Below are 21461 nucleotides of genomic sequence, written 5' to 3'. Positions count from 1 at the left end.
CCCAAAACAACTCTCACATGAGAATGTGGCAGGAGACACACAGAACTGCACCCTAAAAAAGGGAGAACTTAGGAGTCCTGGGTGTGGAGCCTGAGGCGCCATCATGTGCTAAATCCCTTCCGGTGGCCGGCAAACCCAGGGTTCCCAGCCCCAAGCCTGTACAGCAAGTTCTATTTCATCCCAGGGCGGTTTATTTGTTTCCTCAAAACTCTTTTCATGCAATCCAGGAGGACAGAGTCAGAGCCAGGAGGGCTGGGTGAGAGCAAGATTCGGAGCAGAAGAGGCTGTTTATGGGAATCGTGAATGCGCAGAGGCTGAGCACCGAGGGGCGGCGCCGCATCACTGGGTGCGCTCCATAGTCGCACATGTGTTGGGATAATCAACAAAGGAGAGGATCATTTCCCTTTCCCCCTGCTCTAGCAAATGTCGGGGAGTTGATGCTGAGTGAAACAGAAGGCGCTTAGTTTTAGAAGACGCCTCCTGCAGGGTGACCCGGTCCCAGGCTTCGCTCTTTGAGAGGAAAATACCTGTGCAGTGTCCCTGTCACTTCTCCCAGTTCTGCGCCGTGGGCCAGCCTGGTATAGGCGCCATCGGCTCTCCACGCGATGGCTGTGTGACAGGGAGATAGATGCTCTAGTACTCCACCTCCTTTTCCCCAGACATGTGCCGCACTCCTCAAGGCCGCCCTCTGCTGGCTGTAATTTGCAGCATGCATGCTTTCCCGCCTGCAGGACATGACTCCGGCTGAAATCAATTTAGAAGTTGGCAATCACAATTGGAAAAAAAGAAAGAAAAAAGAGGAAAGGAGAGTGGGAGGGAGGAAGATGGACTAGAATAAAATAGAAAATATCAGACCACATTTTGTATAAATGCAGCGTGCACTTTTATGTGATGTTTTATTTCATATGCATATACACATGTACACACACATGCATGCACAGAAACATGTATGTATATGAGGTTAAAAGCACAGAAGCTGCTCCACCACCTGCAAGCTGTGTGCAAGGAGAAGTTACTCATAACCAGGAATCCAGGCTCCTTTGTTGTTGCTTTGTCACCTTTAACAAGGTTTCTGCCTCATGGTCCAGGATGGATGCTTGAGCTCCCGCCATTATGTCTGAAATCCAAGCAGTATGAAGAAGAAAGGAGGCAGTAGCCAGGACTAATATTTAGTCAGTCCACATCAGTGTACTTCTGTACCAGCTGATAACAGCTGCTGGCTCCCTGAAGTCAGGAAGTTTCTCCCTTCCTTCCTTCCTTTCTTTTGTCTGTCTTTCTTTTCTTTCTTTCTTCTTTTTTTGATGGAGTTTCGCTCTTGTTGCCCAGGCTGGAGTGCAATGGCACGATCTCAGCTCACCGCAACCTCTGCCTCCTAGGTTCAAGTGATTCTCCTGCCTCAGCCTCCTGAGTAGCTGGGATTACAGGCCCCCACCACCATGCCTGGCTAATTTTGTATTTTTAGTAGAGACGGGGTTTCTCCATGTTGGTCAGGCTGGTCTCGAACTTCTGACCTCGTGATCCACCTGCTTCGGCCTCCCAAAGTGTTGGGATTACAGGCACGCACCACCGCACCCAGCCTCCATTTCTTTAAGTCTCAGTTTCCTCCTGTGCAGGGTGAGGATAAATCATTGTAGTACCCATATCATAAATTTGTTGGGAAAATTAAATGAGATAATACACATCCATTCTTATCACAGTGGCCAGTGCAGAATCAAGGCTCAATAAACTGGAGTCATTGTTATTATTATCTATGTTTTACAAATAATGAATTATAAAAAGAATAAAGTATGGCACGAGCACTGAAGACAATATTCGAGGGCAATCTAATAGAGAGAACAGTAGCATTGTTCCTGTTTTAACCATGAAAGAGCAAGAATCACTCACCTCAGAAGGGGTAATAATAATAATTTTCCCATCTACCAGTTACTTACTGCCCATGGCTTTGCAGGTATGACTTGACTCAGTATTTCTGGAATCGTTTCTGATTAAACACAGTAGTCATCCATAGGGGGCATTTGTAACTGACTCTGTCATTCATTACTGTGCCCCTTTATGTCCCTTCAATCCCGCAGCATGTCTTGTTCTCTGACTGGCAGCCTGGCCCTTCAGCCTGAGGAGCAGCAGGACCAGGAGATCGCGGGCTCCTCTCCTGCCTCGGCCTATCAGAGAGTCTGGGAAGCATTTGCCAATCAGTCCAGGGCGGAAAGGGACGCCTTCCTGCAGGACACTTTCCCCGGAGGCTTTCTCTGGGGTGCCTCCACGGGAGCCTTTAACGTGGAAGGAGGCTGGGCCGAGGGCGGGAGAGGGGCGAGCATCTGGGATCCACGCAGGCCCCTGAACACCACTGAGGGTCAAGCGACGCCGGAGGTGGCCAGCGACAGCTACCACAAGGTGGCCTCTGACGTCGCCCTGCTTCGCGGCCTCCGGGCTCAGGTGTACAAGTTCTCCATTTCCTGGTCCCGGATCTTCCCCACGGGGCACGGGAGCAGCCCCAGCCTCCCAGGCGTCGCCTACTACAACAAGCTGATTGACAGGCTACAGGACGCAGGCATCCAGCCCATGGCCACGCTGTTCCACTGGGACCTGCCTCAGGCCCTGCAGGATCATGGCGGATGGCAGAATGAGAGCGTGGTGGATGCCTTCCTGGACTACGCGGCCTTCTGCTTCTCCACATTTGGGGACCGTGTGAAGCTGTGGGTGACCTTCCATGAGCCGTGGGTGATGAGCTACGCAGGCTATGGCACCGGCCAACACCCTCCCGGCATCTCTGACCCAGGAGTGGCCTCTTTTAAGGTACTTCCCATCCCTACAGCTCCTACTAATGAAAAGAGAAAGGACATTGGCTGGAAGAAAGTCATTATCTCTGTTTTCTTCCAACAGCAAACCTTTACTTTTTGTTCTATCTTTAAAGGAAATCAGAGGAAGGGAAGGAACCACAAATTATTAATTAAATTGTTAATCACCTGGCCAGGTGTAGTGGCTCATGCCAGTAATCTCATTACTGTGGGAGGCCGAGGCAGGCAGATTGCTTGAGTCCAGGAATTCAAGACCAGACTGGGCAACATGGCGAAATCCTGTCTCTGCAAAAAAATACAAAAATTAGCCGGGCATAGTGGTGCATGCCTGTGATCCCACCTATCCAGGAGACTGAGGTGGGAGGATCGCTTGAGCCTGGTATGCAGAGGCTGCAGTGAGCCAAGATTTTGCCACTGCACTCCAGCCTGGTCAACAGAGCAAGACCCTGTCTCAAAAAAAAAAAAAAATTGTTGATCACGTTATTTTGTCCAGACACTGTACTGGTACTTTTAAAAAGTAATAGTTACTACATCCTCAGAATAGCACTGATGGATGAGTGAGGCTCAGACAGGATAAACAATGTGGTCATGATGACATTGCTAGTGAGTTGCCAGGTGGAAGTCAGGATTTGAGCCCGTGTCTTCTTGACTCCAGATCAAGTTCCTCATGTCACTTAGTGACAAGTGACAGAAAGCTCAACTCAAAGTGACAAGCAAGGAGATAATTTACTCATTCAGGAGGTTTAAAATTCTTCATTTAGCCTGATCAGGGTGGAATTTTATCAGAGCACAAGCGATGCCACCTCCCCAGTTCTCCCTCTTGTTCCCCTCGTCAGCTTTATTCTTGGGCTACTTTGCAGCCAGATGGCAGCATCCCTGTTTCTGTTATTTCAAGAACAGTAGCGAAAAAAGCTCGGCTCTTTTCTGTCCTTCCCAACAGAAGTGTACCTGTGTCCCGTGGTCTCTCAGTGGGCCGCATACCCACCCTGAACCCATTGTTGGGTCCTGGCCATGACAACTGACTAGGGTGGGCCAAGGACCTATGCTTTACTCCTCAATACGCTCGCTGAGAGCTGAGGAGGCAGAGAAGGAAGAGGCAAGGAGGCATTGGCTTTCCAGATGCCAGTCAGGGCATCGTTTCAACAAGAAGAGGGTGTATACACTCGGCACAAAATTTTAAATGGTTATAGGTCTTTTCCATTATTTCCCCTTTTCTTCAGAATCTCCCAGAAAACCCACCAGCTTTCTCTGGCAGCGTTCTTTAGGATGGACATGTTAGTCTGCCTTTTCCCTGTCACTGTTTGGATTCTGTTCTTTTTTTTTTTGAAATGCAGTCTCACTCTGTCACCCAGCCTAGAGTGCAGTGGCGCGATCTCGGCTCACTGCAACCTCCGCCTCCCAGGTTCAAGGGATTCTCCTGCCTCAGCCTCCCAAGTAGCTGGGACTACAGGTGCGTGCCACCACACCTGGCTAATTTTTTTTTAATTTTTAGTAGAGACGGGGTTTCACCATCTTGGCCAGGCTGGTCTTGAACTCCTGACCTTGTGATCCACCCGCCTCGGCCTCCCAAAATGCTGGGATTACAGGCGTGAGCCACTGCGCCTGGCCTTGGGTTGTTTTTTTTTGTTTTTTTTTTTGAGACGGAGTCTTGCTCTGTCACCCAGGCTGGAGTGCAGTGGCCGGATCTCAGCTCACTGCAAACTCTGCCTCCCGGGTTCACGCCATTCTCCTGCCTCAGCCTCCGGAGTAGCTGGGACTACAGGCGCCCGCCACCTCGCCCGGCTGGGTTTTTTTTGTATTTTTAGTAGAGACGGGGTTTCACCGTGTTAGCCAGGATGGTCTCGATCTCCTGACCTCGTGATCTGCCCGTCTCAGCCTCCCAAAGTGCTGGGATTACAGGCTTGAGCCACCGCACCCGGCCGGGTTCTGTTCTTAAAGATGAGTATTTCCAGCCAGGTGCAGTGGCTCACACCTGTAATCTCAACTCTTTGGGTAGGCCAAGGCAGGCAGATCACCTAAGGTCAGGAGTTCGAGACCAGCCTGGCCAACATGGAGAAACCCCATCTCTACTAAAATACAAAAATTAGCCAGGTGTGGTGGTGGGTGCCTGTAATCCCATCTACTTGGGAAGCTGAAGCAGGAGAATTACTTCATCCTGGGAGGTGGAGGTTGTAGTGAGCCGAGATCATGCCAATGCACTCCAGCCTGGGCGGCCTGGGTGACAAAGTGAAACTTCATCTCAAAAAAAAATACTATTTCCTGTGCCCTGTGCTAGGTGTTAAAGAGGGGTCACAGCCATGCCCTGGACATGTTATAGCCTTTTAGGGAAGATGACACTAACACACATAGCAAAATTACAGAACTCTTCAAAAAGACCATAACGAGGGTGAGCTGGAACACCATGAATAAATGACTCCATGGAATGTCAAACATCGTAGCACATAAGTCAGAGCTTCCCTTCAGCTCCTGAACAGCAAGTGACTGCACATATGGAGTCATTCCACCACCCACCTTCTGAAAATGGAAGGTTTGAAATCTTCTGTTTCACTCCTTGTTATAAAACTTCTCTAAACCTTTTCTTCTTAGGCTTTTCTTCCCCTTTGAACTGTGGCTCCTGAGATATCTTTACAGAGACTTTGATGAGAAAGTCCCCTTCACTCTTCTCCTTCAATTCTTCCCTTTATTTATTAGTTGAATGTTAGAATACCACTGTCTTAGTGAGCTTGAGCTGTGATAACAAAACACCAGAGACTGGTGGTTTAAACAACAGATATTTGCTTTCCACCATTCTGGAGCTGGGGAAGTCCAAGATCAAGGGACCAGCATGGTTGGGTTCTGGTAAGGGCTCTCTTCCTGGCCTGCAGGCAGCTACCTTCTTGCTGTCCTCATATGGAGGTGGCTGGAAGAACTCACTGGTGTCTCTTCTTATAAGGACACTAATACCACCACCATGAGAGTCCCACCCTCACGACCTCCCCTAAACCTAATCACCCCTCAAAGGCCCCATCTCCAAATACTATCACACTGGGGATTAGGGCTTCAACGTATGAATTTTGATGGGGACCTCATTCAGTTCATAGCAACTATTGAGGAAAAAATTTAAAGAAAAAAATGTCTTGGGACAGGCATAGTGGCTCACACCTATAAACCCAGCACTTTGGGAGGCCGAGGCGGGCGGATCACAAGATCAGGGGTTCGAGACCAGCCTGGCCAACATAGTGAAACCCTGTCTCTACTAAAAATACAAAAAGTAGCCAGGCATGGTGGCAGGCACCTGTAGTGCCAGCTACTTGGGAGGCTGAGGCAGGAGAATTGCTTGAACCCAGGAGGTGGAGGTTGCAGTGAACCGAGATTGCGCCACTGCATTCCAGCTTGGTGACAGAGTGAGACTCTGTCTCAAAACAAAACAAAACAAAACAAAACAAAAAAGTCTTTTATTATTTTACAATATTTCCTTCCAGTCTTGGCTTCTTTGCATTTATGATGTTGTCACAGGGCACCTCAGATTGTTGTTCACTGTTTACTTGATATCATGTCATTAGTACTTTTACCTATTATTAAGCGGTCGCTATGACTGTTTTTGATGGTTGTCTAATATTCCACTGAGCTCCCTTCCTGACACTGGCTAATTTAGAAGAAAGACATCCTTGCTTTTGGGAAAGGAGCACAGTTTGCCATTCGAGTTTAGAACTCAATTAAGGACTAATATTTGGGATGTGAGAAGCAGCCAGGCGTTTTAGTGATTATGGCATATTTTGACATGAAATTCTTCAGAGGTAAGTGTCATCCTCTTCAGATGATAAAAAGGAAAAAGGAAAGCAAGCTAAGATTTAGCAAGCTCACTCCTGCTCTCTGAGTTTCTTCTCAATGCTTTATATACACGTATTTAATCATCCCAGATGGATCCATAATTACCCACTTCTTGCCAACAAGTCAGCTGAAGTTGAGAGAGCAAATTGTCCAGGTTAACAAGTTAGTGACAGAGTCAAGATTTAAATCTAGGCTTGTTATATTTCAGACACCCTCCTTTTGTCCCTGCTTCCCACAAAAACTGTTGCTGTTTGTAAGAGCATGAGTTAAGTCTACAAAGAAACTCCTAGTTTGGTTTTTCTTCTGAGATTCCATTAAATAGAAAGAAGAACAAATAGGCAGGAAAGAGCCCTCCTCTCCCTTGTGTGCTAATTAAAATAATCCTACCCATGGACTAATTTCTCAACAAGCACTTATTAAGGACAGAGGCAGAATAGCAGTGTGGGTAACAGTAACAGGCTTGGAGTCAGACTGCCAGGGGCTTGTTCTCACTTGACTCCTGACTCTGGGCCTTGTGGAGTGACTGCACAGCTCTGGATCTTGTTTTCCCCACCTCTATGGTGGTGATAATAATTGTACCTGCCATATGAGGTTGTGGTGAGGATTACATGAGAGAATTCATTAAGTAGTAGGTGCCCAATACATGTTAGTTGTTATTGTTAATGTGGTTGTTGATGCTGTTGTTATTTTGTTGACAATGTTGAAGAATTGCTGTTGTTGACTTTGCTGATGATATTGGTGTTGACTTGTTGACATTGTTGACTTGATATTGTCGACCTTTTCACATTGGTGTTGACTTGCTGATGCCATTCATGTTGGTATTGATGTTATTGATGTGAACATCATTGATATTATTGACTTGTTGACATTGATGTGGATTTCTTGACATTGTTGACTTGTTGACATTGTTAGTATCAGTCTTAACTTGTTGTTTATGTTGTTAACTTGTTAACTTTATTATTGGCTAGTTAACATCATTGACGTCAGTGTCAACGTTGTTATTTGTTGATGACTTGATGTTAACATTAGTGCTGATGTTGTCAGTATTGACACTGTCAATGTTGTTGTTGTCTTTATTGACTTGTTGACATTGTTGTTGACTTGTTGTTGGTTCATTAGTCCTGTTGTTGTCATTGTTGTTATTACTAATCACCGTATTTCCTTCTCACTTTTTCACAAGGTGGCTCACTTGGTCCTCAAGGCTCATGCCAGAACCTGGCACTACTACAACAGCCACCATCGCCCACAGCAGCAGGGGCATGTGGGCATTGTGCTGAACTCAGACTGGGCAGAACCCCTGTTTCCAGAGAGGCCTGAGGACTTGAGAGCCTCTGAGCGCTTCTTGCACTTCATGCTGGGCTGGTTTGCACACCCCATCTTTGTGGATGGGGACTATCCAGCCACCCTGAGGACCCAAATCCAACAGATGAACAGACAGTGCCCCCATCCTGTGGCTCAACTCCCCAAGTTCACAGAGGCAGAGAAGCAGCTCCTGAAAGGCTCCGCTGATTTTCTGGGTCTGTCGCATTACACCTCCCGCCTCATCAGCAACGCCCCACAAAACACCTGCATCCCTAGCTATGATACCATTGGAGGCTTCTCCCAACACGTGAACCATGCGTGGCCCCAGACCTCATCCTCTTGGATTCGTGTGGTGCCCTGGGGGATAAGGAGGCTGTTGCAGTTTGTATCCCTGGAATACACACGAGGAAAAGTTCCAGTATACGTGGCCGGGAATGGCATGCCCATAGGGGAAAGTGAAAATCTCTTTGATGATTCCTTGAGAGTAGACTACTTCAATCAATATATCAATGAGGTGCTCAAGGGTAAGAACAATGGATGTGCCAGTGATTGGAAGGTGGGTGGTAATTCTCCAGGTCTTCACAGTTTTGTTTAATGGGACAAAGAAAGTCTCCTAGGGAAATGGAGCCAAAGAAAGCATTATTGGTAGTAATAATGGGGAGTCCTTCACATCAGCTTCCTAACTCTCTTTCCCAAAGGTTCATTCATGTCATTCATGTCTTTGCTCCTGTGATTTTTGTTTTGTTTTGTTTTGTTTTTGAGACAGGGTCTTGCTGTGTTGCCTGCTGGAGAGCTGGAGTGCAGTGGCATAAACATGGCTCACTGCAGCCTCAAAGTCCTAAGCTCAAGCCAACCTCCCACCTCAGCCTCTTTAGCTGGGACCACAGTGCACACCACTATGCCTGACTTTTTTTTTTTTTTGTTTTTTTTAACACAGAGTCTCTTCACATTGCCCAGGCTGGTCTCAAACTCCTGGGCTCAAACAGTCTTCTTGCTTCATTCTCCCAAAGTGTTGGGATTACAGGCATGAGCCACCATGTCTTTACTGCCTAGAATACCTCCCTCTACATTCTGCCCATCTGAGTCCCATGCAATTATCAAGTCTCATCATCTTTTTTTTTTAAGAGTCAGGGTCTTGCTTTATCACATAGGCTGGAAGAGAGTGGCATGTTCATAGCTCACTGCAGCCTCACACTCCTAGGCTCCAGTGATCCTCCGGACTCCAACCCGTTAACTCTTCCCTCATTGCTCCAGCCACACTAGTCTTCATTTCCTCTAATTGACTATAAAATCCACATTCTATGCCATTGATTTTGATCCAATGGATCCACAGCTACGGTCTCATTCTTGCCTAACATACTATTTCATATGTCTTTGTATTCCAATTAGAAAGGTATGGCAAATAGGTTTCATCTCACAGGTGAGTCCTTAGTTAACCCAGGATGTTCTTATCTTGAACTCATTAACTTAATTACATCTGCAAAGATCCTTTTTCCAAATAAGGTTGTATTCACTGGTACCAAGGGTTAGAATTTAGACATATCTTTTGGGGGCCACCATTCAATGCACTGTACCAGGGAATATATGTTTTAGGCTTTATTTATTTCTTTATTTTAATTTTTATTGTTTTAGACAGGGTCTTGCTCTGATGCCCATGCTGGATCACACTGGCATGATCTTGGCTCACTGCAGCCTTGACCTCCTGGGCTCAAGCGATCCTCCCATCTCAGCCTCCCAAGTGGCTGGGATTACAGGCGCACACCACCACGCCAGGCTAATTTTCTTTCTTTCTTTCTTTCTTTTTTATAGAGAAAAAAGACAGAGTCTGGTCATGTTGCCCAGGCTGGTTTATTCCTTTTCTAAAATATGAAATATGGCCGGGCGCGGTGTCTCAAGCCTGTAATCCCAGCACTTTGGGAGGCCGAGATGGGCGGATCACGAGGTCAGGAGATCGAGACCATCCTGGCTAACACGGTGAAGCCCCGTCTCTACTAAAAAATACAAAAAAAAAAAAAAACTAGCCAGGCGAGGTGGCGGGCGCCTGTAGTCCCAGCTACTCGGGAGGCTGAGGCAGGAGAATGGCGTAAACCCGGGAGGCGGAGCTTGCAGTGAGCTGAGATCCGGCCACTGCACTCCAGCCTGGGCAACAAAGCAAGACTCCGTCTCAAAAATAAATAAATAAATAAAAAATAAAAAATAAAAAATACAATATGAAATATGTTGTCACTTAATGTCAATATTACTAAACATAAACAAGGAAAAAGCAAAAGCATATTGTTAAAAGATTGATTTATGGGCCGGGTGCGGTGGCTCAAGCCTGTAATCCCAGCACTTTGGGAGGCCAAGACGGGCGGATCACGAGGTCAGGAGATCGAGACTATCCTGGCTAACATGGTGAAACCCCGTCTCTACTAAAAAATACAAAAAACTAGCCGGGCGAGGTGGCGGGTGCCTGTAGTCCCAGCTACTCGGGAGACTGAGGCAGGAGAATGGCGTGAACCCGGGAGGCGGAGCTTGCAATGAGCTGAGATCTGGCCACTGCACTCAGCCCAGGCGACAGAGCGAGACTCTGTCTCAAAAAAAAAAAAAAAAAAAAGATTGATTTATGTATTCCGTATAAAACCAAGACATCCTGGCAGTAACACATGGGACACATCCCCTCCACTATTTATTTGAAGATGAGGATGCTCCTTTGCTTTGAGATTTATGGCCACAAAAGTGGCCTGATGTTTTGTGAGGATCTTGTGGATTTTCCTTTTATCCATTCTGAGGAGGAAAAAGGGTGAACATTTACAGGGTAACCCAACTCACCTCCAAACTTTCATGTCAAAAGGAACACTTTTTAAAATCAACATTAATAACAGAGACTATACTTCTAATTTTTCAATAAAAACTATTTTATTGAAAAACAGTCCTCGCTGGTCTGAGGTAATAACTTATCTCAGTTGACTGTTCACAACGAGTTACAGATCAAACAGCTTCTAATACCCTGCTCCCCCTTCTCACGACTGCACTGACTGGTCTTCAGAAGATAAATAAATAAAATAGAGGTGTGCCAGCTCACTCCTGTAATCAGTCCCAGCTACTTGGGAGAGTCACTTGAGTCCAGGAGTTTGAGACCAGCCTGGGCAACACAGTGAGACCCCATCTCAATTAAATAAATTCATAAATAAATAAATCTGATTTTTATTTTTCTTCACAGCTATCAGGGAAGACTCCGTGGATGTTCGTTCCTACATTGCTCGTTCCCTCATTGATGGCTTCGAAGGCTCCTCTGGTTACAGCCAGAGGTTTGGCCTGCACCATGTCAACTTCAACGACAGCAGCAAGTCAAGGACTCCCAGGAAATCTGCCTACTTTTTCACTAGCATCATAGAAAAGAACGGTTTCCTCACCAACACGGCAAAAAGCCTGCCACCACCTAATACAGCAAACCTCCCCTCCAAAGCCAGAGCCTTCACTTTTCCATCTGAGGTGCCCTCCAAGGCTAAAGTCGTTTGGGAAAAGTTCTCCAGCCAACCCAAGTTTGAAAGAGATTTGTTCTACCACGGCACCTTCCGGGATGACTTTCTGTGGGGCGTGTCCTCTTCCGCTTATCAGATCGAAGGCGGGTGGGATGCTGACGGCAAAGGCCCCAGCATCTGGGATAACTTTACCCACACACCAGGGAGCAATGTGAAAGACAATGCCACTGGAGACATCGCCTGTGACAGCTATCACCAGCTGGATGCCGATCTGAATATGCTCCGAGCTTTGAAGGTGAAGGCCTATCGCTTCTCTATCTCCTGGTCTCGGATTTTCCCAAGTGGGAGAAACAGCTCTATCAACAGTCACGGGGTTGATTATTACAATAGGCTGATTGATGGCTTGATGGCAAGCAACATCGTTCCTATGGTGACATTGTTCCATTGGGACCTGCCCCAGGCCCTCCAGGATATTGGAGGCTGGGAGAATCCTGCCTTGATTGAGTTGTTTGACAGCTACGCAGACTTTTGTTTCCGGACCTTTGGTGACAGAGTCAAGTTCTGGATGACTTTTAATGAGCCCATGTACCTGGCATGGCTGGGTTACGGCTCAGGGGAATTTCCCCCAGGGGTGAAGGACCCAGGCTGGGCACCATATAGGATAGCCCACGCCATCATCAAAGCCCATGCCAGAGTCTATCACACGTACGATGAGAAATACAGGCAGCAGCAGAAGGGGGTCATCTCGCTGAGCCTCAGTACACACTGGGCAGAGCCCAAGTCACCAGGGGTTCCCAGAGATGTGGAAGCCGCTGACCGAATGCTGCAGTTCTCCCTGGGCTGGTTTGCCCACCCCATTTTTAGAAACGGAGACTATCCTGATGCCATGAAGTGGAAAGTAGGGAACAGGAGTGAACTGCAGCACTTAGCCACCTCCCGCCTGCCAAGCTTCACTGAGGAAGAGAAGAGGTTCATCAGGGCGACGGCCGACGTCTTCTGCCTCAACACATACTCCTCCAGAATTGTGCAGTACAAAACACCCAGGCTAAACCCACCCTCCTACGAAGATGACCAGGAGATGGCCGAGGAGGAGGACCCTTCGTGGCCTTCCACAGCAGTGAACAGAGCTGCGCCCTGGGGGATGCGAAGGCTGCTGAACTGGATCAAGGAAGAGTATGGTGACATTCCCATTTACATCACTGAAAACGGAGTGGGGCTGACCGATCCGGACGCAGAGGATACCAGTAGGATATTTTACCACAAAACCTATATCAATGAGGCTTTGAAAGGTATGTGAGGGTTCAGTTCCCTTTAAGGAAACCTTCCCACATTCCCTGGGTCGTGTGCCTGAAATGTTTTACCAGGATGATTTATGAACCACCAACAGGTCTCTCTCTTAGGTCCCAACTCCATAATTCTTGATCTGTTTGGGAGTTATATGTTCCTTGAGAAGCTGGGGGAAAAAAAGGCTATGGTTGTCTCTGCAAAGGAAAAGCACAAACACCACACACACAGGGTCCCCAGCAGAATATTCCTATTGTCATGGGTCCATTCATTCATTATTTTAGGTGCTGGGGATACAGCAATGAACAAAACACAAATTTCTGCCTTCATAGAGCGTATCCTATGCATGTAAAACAAGAAAGTTGTGTAAATTCAAACTTCCTTTTTTTTTTTCTGAGATGGAGTCTTGCTCTGTTACCCAGACTGGAGTGCAGTGGCCATCACGCCCGGCTAATTTTTTTGTATTTTTAGTAGAGGTGGGGTTTCACCATGTTGGCCAGGCTGATTTCAAACTCCTGACTTCGAGTGATCCACCTGCCTCTGCCTCCCAAAGTGTTAAGATTACAGGCGCGAGCCACTGAGCCTGGCCTAAAAATCAACTTTTTGTCTCGTTGATCTCTTTTTTTTTTTTTTTTTTTTGAGACAGAGTCTCACTCTGTTGCCCAGGCTGGAGTGCAGTGGTGTGATCTTGGCTCACTGCAACCTCCGCCTCCCAAGTTCAAGCAATTCTCCTGCCTCAGCCTCCCTAGTAGCTGGGACGACAGATGCATTGGGCTTAGCTTCCTAAGTGGGCTGAGGCTCTTGAATTTGGGGCATGTTTCTTTACCCCAACAGAAGAATTTGATTTGGAGATGATCAGTCATTAATGCTTGCTGTGGAGTCATAGGTACTGGCAAAAAAGTAAGATGGACAGATGATCTGTTGGTCTTTCAGGGCGTATGTCACTTTTAGGACAACCACCTTGAATTGAGGAGCTGACACTGGGTTGGCTGTGTGGGGGTCCTGACTCCTGGTGTCAGGCTCTCCTCTGCTCCCTTTGGGATGTTCCCAGCCTACAGGCTCGACGGTGTAGACCTTCGAGGGTATGTCGCCTGGTCTCTGATGGACAACTTTGAGTGGCTGAATGGCTACACGGTCAAGTTTGGACTGTACCATGTTGATTTCAGCAACACGAACAGGCCTCGCACAGCAAGAGCCTCTGCCGGGTACTACACAGAGGTCATTACCAACAATGGCATGCCACTGGCCAGGGAGGATGAGTTTCTGTACGGACGGTTTCCTGAGGGCTTCATCTGGAGCGCGGCTTCTGCTGCATATCAGGTGAGGAGTTCAGGGTGGTGGGAGACCGTTGGCCACACACCCACCCCGCACCAGGCGGTCAGTTCAGTGCTGGGAAGGGCACATGCATGAACAGGAGATTCCAGCAGACCCATGGAGGGGCAGCATGGGGTCTGGGCGGTCCTCTTCCAGACAGCCTGGCTTCTTCACAGCCTCAAATTTACCCAGACCAGCATGGTGAGGCTCGCTGTCTTGAGATGAGTGCTTGCAGGGCCAGACAGAGCAGGGAGAGCCTGGGCAGAAGCACTCGGGCAAAGACACACTAACACAGTCACGCATCGCTCACGACAGGGATTTGCTCTGAGAGGTGTGATGTTAGGCGAGTTCATAGTTGTGTGAACATCACACAGAGTACACTTACACACACCTAGATAGTATAGCCTACTATACACCTAGGCTACACGGTATAGCCTAGTGCTTCTAGGCTACAAACCTGTACAGCCTGTTACGGTACTGAATGCTGGAGGCAGTTGTGACACAGTGGTATTCGTCTATCTAAATGTAGAAAGGCACAGTGAAAATATGGCATAAAAGCTGGACAGGGCACTTACCGTGAATGGAGCCTGTGGGACTGGAAGTTGCTCTGGGTGAGTCAGTGAGTGAGGGGTGAGTGAATGGGAAGGCCTGGGCATTACTGTACACTACTGTGGACTTTATGAACCCTGCACACTTATGCTACGCTACATTTTTTTTTTAATGTTTTTCTTTTCTTTTTTTTTTTTTTTTTGAGACGGAGTCTCGCTCTGTCACCCAGGCTGGAGTGCAGTGGCCGGATCTCAGCTCACTGCATGCAAGCTCCGCCTCCCGGGTTCACGCCATTCTCCTGCCTCAGCCTCCCGAGTAGTTGGGACTACAGATGTCCGCCACCTCGCCCGGCTAGTTTTTTGTTTTTTTTTTTAGTAGAGACGGGGTTTCACCGTATTAGCCAGGATGGTCTCGATCTCCTGACCTTGTGATCCGCCCGTCTCGGCCTCCCAAAGTGCTGGGATTACAGGCTTGAGCCACCGCGCCCGGCCTATTTTTTAAATGTTTTTCTTTCTTCAATAACACTTTAACCTTAGCTTACTATAACATTTTTACTTTATTAACATTTTAATTTTTTAAACCTTTTTACTCTTTTGTGATAATGCTTAGCTTAAAACAAGCACATTGGTCCAGGTGTGGTGGCTCACGCCTGCAAATCCCAGTGCTATGGGAGAGTCGCTCGAGCCTAGGAGTTCAAAACCAGCCTGGGCAACATGGCAAAACCCTATCTCTATTAAAAAAAATCAAGGCCGGGCGCGGTGGCTCACGCCTGTAATCCCAGCACTTTGGGAGGCCGAGGCGGGCAGATCACAAGGTCAGGAGATCGAGACCACGGTGAAACCCCGTCTCTACTAAAAATACAAAAAAAAAAAAAAATTAGCCAGGTGTGGTGGTGGGCGCCTGTAGTCACAGCTACTCAAGAGACTGAGGCAGGAGAATGGCGTGAACCCGGGAGGCCGAGCTTGCAGTGAGCCGAGATCGCGCCACTGCACTCCAGCCTGAGGGACAGAGCGAGACTCCGTCTCAAAAAAAAAAAAAAAAAAAAAAAGTCAAAAAGATTAGCCGAGTATGATGGTGTGCTCCCATACTCCCAGCTGAGGCAGGAGGATCACTCAGCCTCCCAAGTAGCTGGGATTACATGCATATGCCACCACACCCAATGAATTTTTTACTTTTAAATTTTTGTAGAAATGGGGGTCTCACTATGTTGCTAGGGCTGGTCTTGAACTCCTGGCCTCAAGTGATCCTCCTCCCTTAGCCTCCGAAAGTGCTGGAATTACAGGTCTGAGCCACAACACCTGGCCTGCATGTGCTATACTTTTTATACTGCTGGCCACACGGTCGGTTTATTGACATGAGCACCACCAGAAACATGAATAATGCAGTGCTCTACAACGTTACAATGGCTACAAAGCACTAGGCAATAGGAATGTTTCAGCTCCATTATAATCTTATGGGACCACCATCATATATCAGGTCCGTCATTGACCAAAACACTGTTCTACAGCCCATGACTATGACGAGTCCCTGCTGGACCCTTTTATTCCTCAGCTAGATCCTTCCAAGCAGGCAGTTTGCTCACGTTGGCTCTCAGCATGGACCTGAGCTTATTCTGATGTCCTAACAACATCACATTGCTACCGTATTCATTCAAAATGAGGCTCACTCCTACAGAAAATAGGATGGTTTTAGTTTTTCCAAGAAAAATGGAATACGAAAAGGCAAGTGACTTGCCTGGCAGGTAATGATGGTTCCTGCTTTCCATCTTCTGCCTGCGTCTGTCTCTGTGCAAGAGTGGACCTGCTGCATGTGTAGAGAAAGCCAGGGGAGTTCCAAGACTGAGTGGGGGCCAGAGCAGGCTCCCAGAGAAGGTAACCACACTTGGCTAATTTTTTTGATTTTTTTATAGAGATGGGGTTTTGCCATGCTGCCCAGGTTGGTTTTGAATTCCTGGGCTCGAGCGATCCTCCCATAGCACTGGGGTTGCTGGTGTGAGTCACCATACCTGGACCAATGTGCTTGTTTTAAACTAAGCATTATCACAAAAGAGTAAACGTCCTGACCTGAGACTCACCCAGTGGCAGAAAGAAGCCTTCGAGTGCTTGACAGAATGACCTAATTAGACCATGTCTTGTCATCTTGAGATCGAAGGTGCATGGAGAGCAGATGGCAAAGGACTCAGCATTTGGGACACGTTTTCTCACACACCGCTGAAGGTTGAGAACGATGCCATTGGAGACGTGGCATGTGACAGTTATCATAAGATTGCTGAGGATCTGGTCACCCTGCAGAACATGGGCGTGTCCCACTACCGTTTTTCCATCTCCTGGCCTCGCATCCTCCCTGATGGAACCACCAGGTACATCAATGAAGCGGGCCTGAACTACTACGTGAGGCTTATCGACGCACTGCTGGCCGCCAGCATCCAGCCTCAGGTATGGTGGGGCCTGGCCAGGCCTCGGGAAAGTCCACATGCGGGAACCAGCCGGTCCGGGGGAGCACATTTATCGTGTAAGCAAAATGCTGGTTTCAAATTTAGCTTTTGTTGTTGTTGTTGTCATTGTTGTTTTTGAGACGTAGGTAGTCTCGCTCTGTCCTCCAGCCTGGAGTGCAGTGGTGGATCTCGTTTCTCAGCCTCCTGAGTAGCTGGGCTTATAGGCACGCACCACCATGCCTGGCTAATTTTTGTATTTCTAGTAGAGACAGGGTTTCACTGTATTGGCCAGGCTGGTCTCAAACTCCTGGCCTCAAGTGATCCACCCACCTCAGCTTCCCAAAGTGCTGAGATTATAGGTATGAGCCACCGTGCCCGACCTCAAATTTAACTTTTTAATTGTTGGTAAAGTCATGTGGTGCAGAATTCAAAAAGCATTAAAGAGCTTCCTTCCCGGCCGGGCGCGGTGGCTCAAGCCTGTAATCCCAGCACTTTGGGAGGCCGAGACAGGCGGATCACGAGGTCAGGAGATCGAGACCATCCTGGCTAACACGGTGAAACCCCGTCTCTACTAAAAAAAAATACAAAAATCTAGCCGGGCGAGGTGGCGGGCGCCTGTAGTCCCAGCTACTCAGGAGGCTGAGGCAGGAGAATGGCGGGAACCCGGGAGGCGGAGCTTGCAGTGAGCTGAGATCCGGCCACTGCACTCCAGCTTGGGTGATAGAGCGGGACCCCGTCTCAACAAAAAAAAAAAAAAAAAAAAAAAAAAAAAAAAAAAAAAAAAAGAGCTTCCTTCCCAACTTTGACCTCAGCCATCTAGTTCTCCATGAAAGCAATTTATCCCTTTCCTAAAAGAAAAAGAAAAAAATCTTTGAGCCTTTTTGTCTCATAAGTCACTCTCAGGATTAGTAGCAGACGTTGATGCTGGCACATCTAACCTAGGGCTTCCCATGGAAAGCACGACTGATGCAACAGCTGATCTGGCTTCTTCCCAGGTGACCATTTACCACTGGGACCTACCGCAGGCGCTTCAGGATGTGGGAGGCTGGGAGAATGAGACCATCGTGCAGCGGTTTAAGGAGTATGCAGATGTGCTCTTCCAGAGGCTGGGAGACAAGGTGAAGTTTTGGATCACGCTGAATGAGCCCTTTGTCGTTGCTTACCAGGGCTACGGCGATGGAACAAAAGCTCCAGGTAAGTCCCAGCCCTGGCTCGTCAGCTCTTTGGATCACGGCATTCTTAGCACATCAAGAGTTGAAATCCAAATGGCACAGGAGGAGGCAGCAAAGAAAGCCCCATGGCAGAAACCCTGCTTCTTGCTCAGGGCTGTAGAGGATTCCCTCCTGACATTGCATTGCTAACCATGAATTTCACATCTCAGTACCTCAAGGTGGGTTCGTTTCTTTGCTCTGTGACTCTGATCGGCCTCAGGTGGGCAGCTCTCTGAGATCAGAGATGTGGGCAAATTGATGTGGGGAAGGACAGTTTGTCAGGCTGTACAGATCTACAGTCTGTTTCCACAATTCCCAAACCCCAAAGGTTCTGACAATTGGTTTGGCTGACCTGAGCTCATTTAATGGTAGTGAAAGCTGACTCAAACCAACAGGAGGCTGCTCATGGTCTTTATCGCACTGAGCGAACATTCCTATGTTCTGCTGCACAGATATCAGTGTGCTTGACTATGGAGAGCTGTCCCGGGCCCATGGGACTGGTAGGTACTTTTCTCAAAGGAAACACTTAATTCCGAAACACATCTGAACCTAAAATATTTTTTTTCCTTTATCTTTGGTTGATATGCAATAATTGTACATATATGAAGGGGTAGCCTGCCCCTCCACACCTGTGGGTATATCTCATCAGGTGGGATGAGAGACTGAGAAAAGAAATGACACAGAGACAAAGTATAGAGAAACAACAGTGGGCCCTGGAGACCGGCACTCAGCATACCAAGGACCTGCACCGGCAGCGGTCTCTGAGTTCCCTCAGTTTTTATTGATTATTATTTTCAGTATCTCAGCAAGAGGAATGTGGTAGGAGAGTAGGGTGATAACAGGGAGAAGGCCAGCAAGAAAACATGTGAGCAAAAGCATCTGTGTCATAATTAAGTTCAAGGGGAGGTACTATGCCTAGATGTGCACATAGGCCAGATTTATGTTTCTCTCCACCCAAACATCTCAGTGGAGTAAATAACAAAGCAGCATTGCTGCCAACATGTCTCGCCTCCCGACATAGGGCAGTTTTTCTCCTATCTCAGAAATGAACAAATGTACAATCGGGTTTGAAACCGAGACATTCAGTTCCCAGGGGCCGGCAGGAGACAGTGGCCTTCCTCTATCTCAACTGCAAGAGGCTTTCTTCTTTTACTAATCCACCTCAGCACAGACACTTCACGGGTGTCGGGCTGGGGGATGGTCACCTTTCTCATCCCACGAGGCCATATTCTCCAACCCTAATGATCACAGTGGATCCCAAAGGAGCTCCAGATTATCAACTCCTGCCAATTCATTTGAGCCCGGGAGTTCAAGGCTGCAGTGAGCCATGATCATGGCACGACTGCACTCCAGCCTGGATGACAGTGCATGACCCTGTCTCAAAAATAATAATACGGCAGTTATGGTGGCTCATGCCTGTAATCCCAGCACTTTGGGAGGTCGAGGCGGGTGGATCGCCTGAGGTCAGGAGTTCAAGACCAGCCTGACCAATATGGGGAAACCCCGTCTCTACTAAAAATACAAAAATTAGCTGGGCGTGGTGGCACCTGCCTGTAATCTCAGCTACTCGGGAGGCTGAGACACAAGAACCGCTTGAACCTCTCAGCTCACTGCAATCTCCGCCTCCCAGGTTCGAGCGATTCTCCTGTCCCAGCCTGAAACCCAGTGGGTTTCACACACTGTTTCGTTTCCCTCTAACGAGCACTCTCTGCTGCCCATTTCACCAGGGAGAAAACTGAAAGGCTGAATTACTCACCCAAAGTTACACAGCCAGGTAATAAGAGGGAGAGCCAGGGTTTGAATTCCAGTTTTCCTAATGCCAGAATCTACACCTTTTCTCCCAAACACAGAGGGGACATCTGCAGGCAGGGACTAACAATCTTGGTCACATCCATTCTATCCATTCTCTGTTGACGTTCATGTGTATGTTTCCAGGAATCTTTGATAGGCCTGGCACTGCCCCCTACATTGTTGGCCACAACCTAATAAAGGCTCATGCGGAGGCCTGGCATCTGTACAACGATGTATACCGTGCCAGTCAAGGTGGTGTGATTTCCATCACCATCAGCAGTGACTGGGCTGAACCCAGAGATCCCTCTAACCAGGAGGATGTGGAGGCGGCCAGGAGATATGTTCAGGTCTGTTTTTCCTCTGGACACTTGTTCTTGTTTTTGTCCATCTTTCCTTCCAGCCTAATGGAAACAGATTGTGAATCAAAGATTTAGGGTGTGGTGGCTCATGTCTGTAATCCCAGCATTTTGGAAGGCTGAGGCAGGAGGATTGCTTGAGGCTAGGAGTTTGAGACCAGCCTGGACAACATAGCAAGACCTTGTCTGTTAAGAAAAAAAAAAATTATTAGGGCATGGTGGCACACACCTATAGTCCCAGCTGCTCAGGAGGCTAATGTGGGAACTTGAGCCCAGGAGTTCAAGGTTGCAGTGAGCCATGATTTCAGCACCATTAAACTCCAGGTGACAGAGGGAAACCACTCCCAACCCAAAAAAAGAAGAATGGTTAGGATCTAAGCCTAGTTTTGCTATTGCCTGATTTTGTGAGCTTGGGAAAATCATCTAACTTTTTCATGCCTTAGTTTTCTCATCTTTGAACTAGAGATGCTCTACCCACCTCATAAGTTTGCTGTGATGAAAGTGATAAAGTCCATGGGGTTAGGTTGTCTTTAAGTTTTTAAAAATCATTTGTACAGGTAATTATTTCTGTAACATTGGTTTGAAGTTAACTCATAGAGAGAAATTTCCATCTCTTCAGTCTCTCTGGTTTGACTATAGTCACTAACAGAGCTGGGCTGCAATGTCACACGTCACCTTTAGGTGTCGCCATCTAATTTGATTTGCTACAGCCTAGGCATTTCTTAAACTGGGGGCTTTAGATTCTGTGAAACTCATTAGTGCCCCTAATTTGCCAACTCAATGAGTTTAAGAACAGCATCTTTTGGTCATGGAATTTCACCCCTAGGAAGTAGAGACATTAGAAGGAAGTTGGCTGGGCATGGCGGCTCACACCTGTAATCCCAGCAGTTTGGGAGGCTAAGGCAGGCTGATAACCTGAGGTCAGGAGTTCTAGACCAGCCTGGCCAACATGGTGAGACCCCATCTCTACTAATAATATAAAAATTACCCAGGCATGGTGGCACATGCCTATAGTCCCAGCTACTCTGGAGGCTGAGGCAGGAGAACCCAGGAGTTGAGATGCCCATTGCACTCCAGCCTGAGTGACAGAGCGAGGCTCCATCTCCAAAAAAAAAAAAAAAAGGAAACAGGTGCCGGCATGGCCTACCTTT

General features: G+C 47.7%; 1 protein-coding gene across 1 annotated transcript in view; it reads left to right on the top strand.

Annotated features, from left to right (window-relative positions):
* Positions 1-21461, top strand: part of LCT (lactase) — a 54097-nt gene that overhangs the window by 20576 nt on the left and 12060 nt on the right. The window contains exons 6-12 of the mRNA XM_023193773.1: positions 2073-2793; positions 7786-8431; positions 11110-12660; positions 13707-13975; positions 16663-16953; positions 17948-18146; positions 20099-20301. Of these exons, the coding sequence (XP_023049541.1) occupies positions 2073-2793; positions 7786-8431; positions 11110-12660; positions 13707-13975; positions 16663-16953; positions 17948-18146; positions 20099-20301 (3880 nt within the window). The remainder of the gene's footprint in view (positions 1-2072; positions 2794-7785; positions 8432-11109; positions 12661-13706; positions 13976-16662; positions 16954-17947; positions 18147-20098; positions 20302-21461) is intronic.

The sequence above is a fragment of the Piliocolobus tephrosceles genome, chromosome 11 (genome assembly GCF_002776525.5).
Source record: "Piliocolobus tephrosceles isolate RC106 chromosome 11, ASM277652v3, whole genome shotgun sequence".
Classification (NCBI taxonomy): Eukaryota; Metazoa; Chordata; class Mammalia; order Primates; family Cercopithecidae; genus Piliocolobus; species Piliocolobus tephrosceles.
The sequence above is the reverse complement of the archived record's forward strand: the minus strand, read 5'-3'. Positions and strand labels throughout refer to the sequence as shown.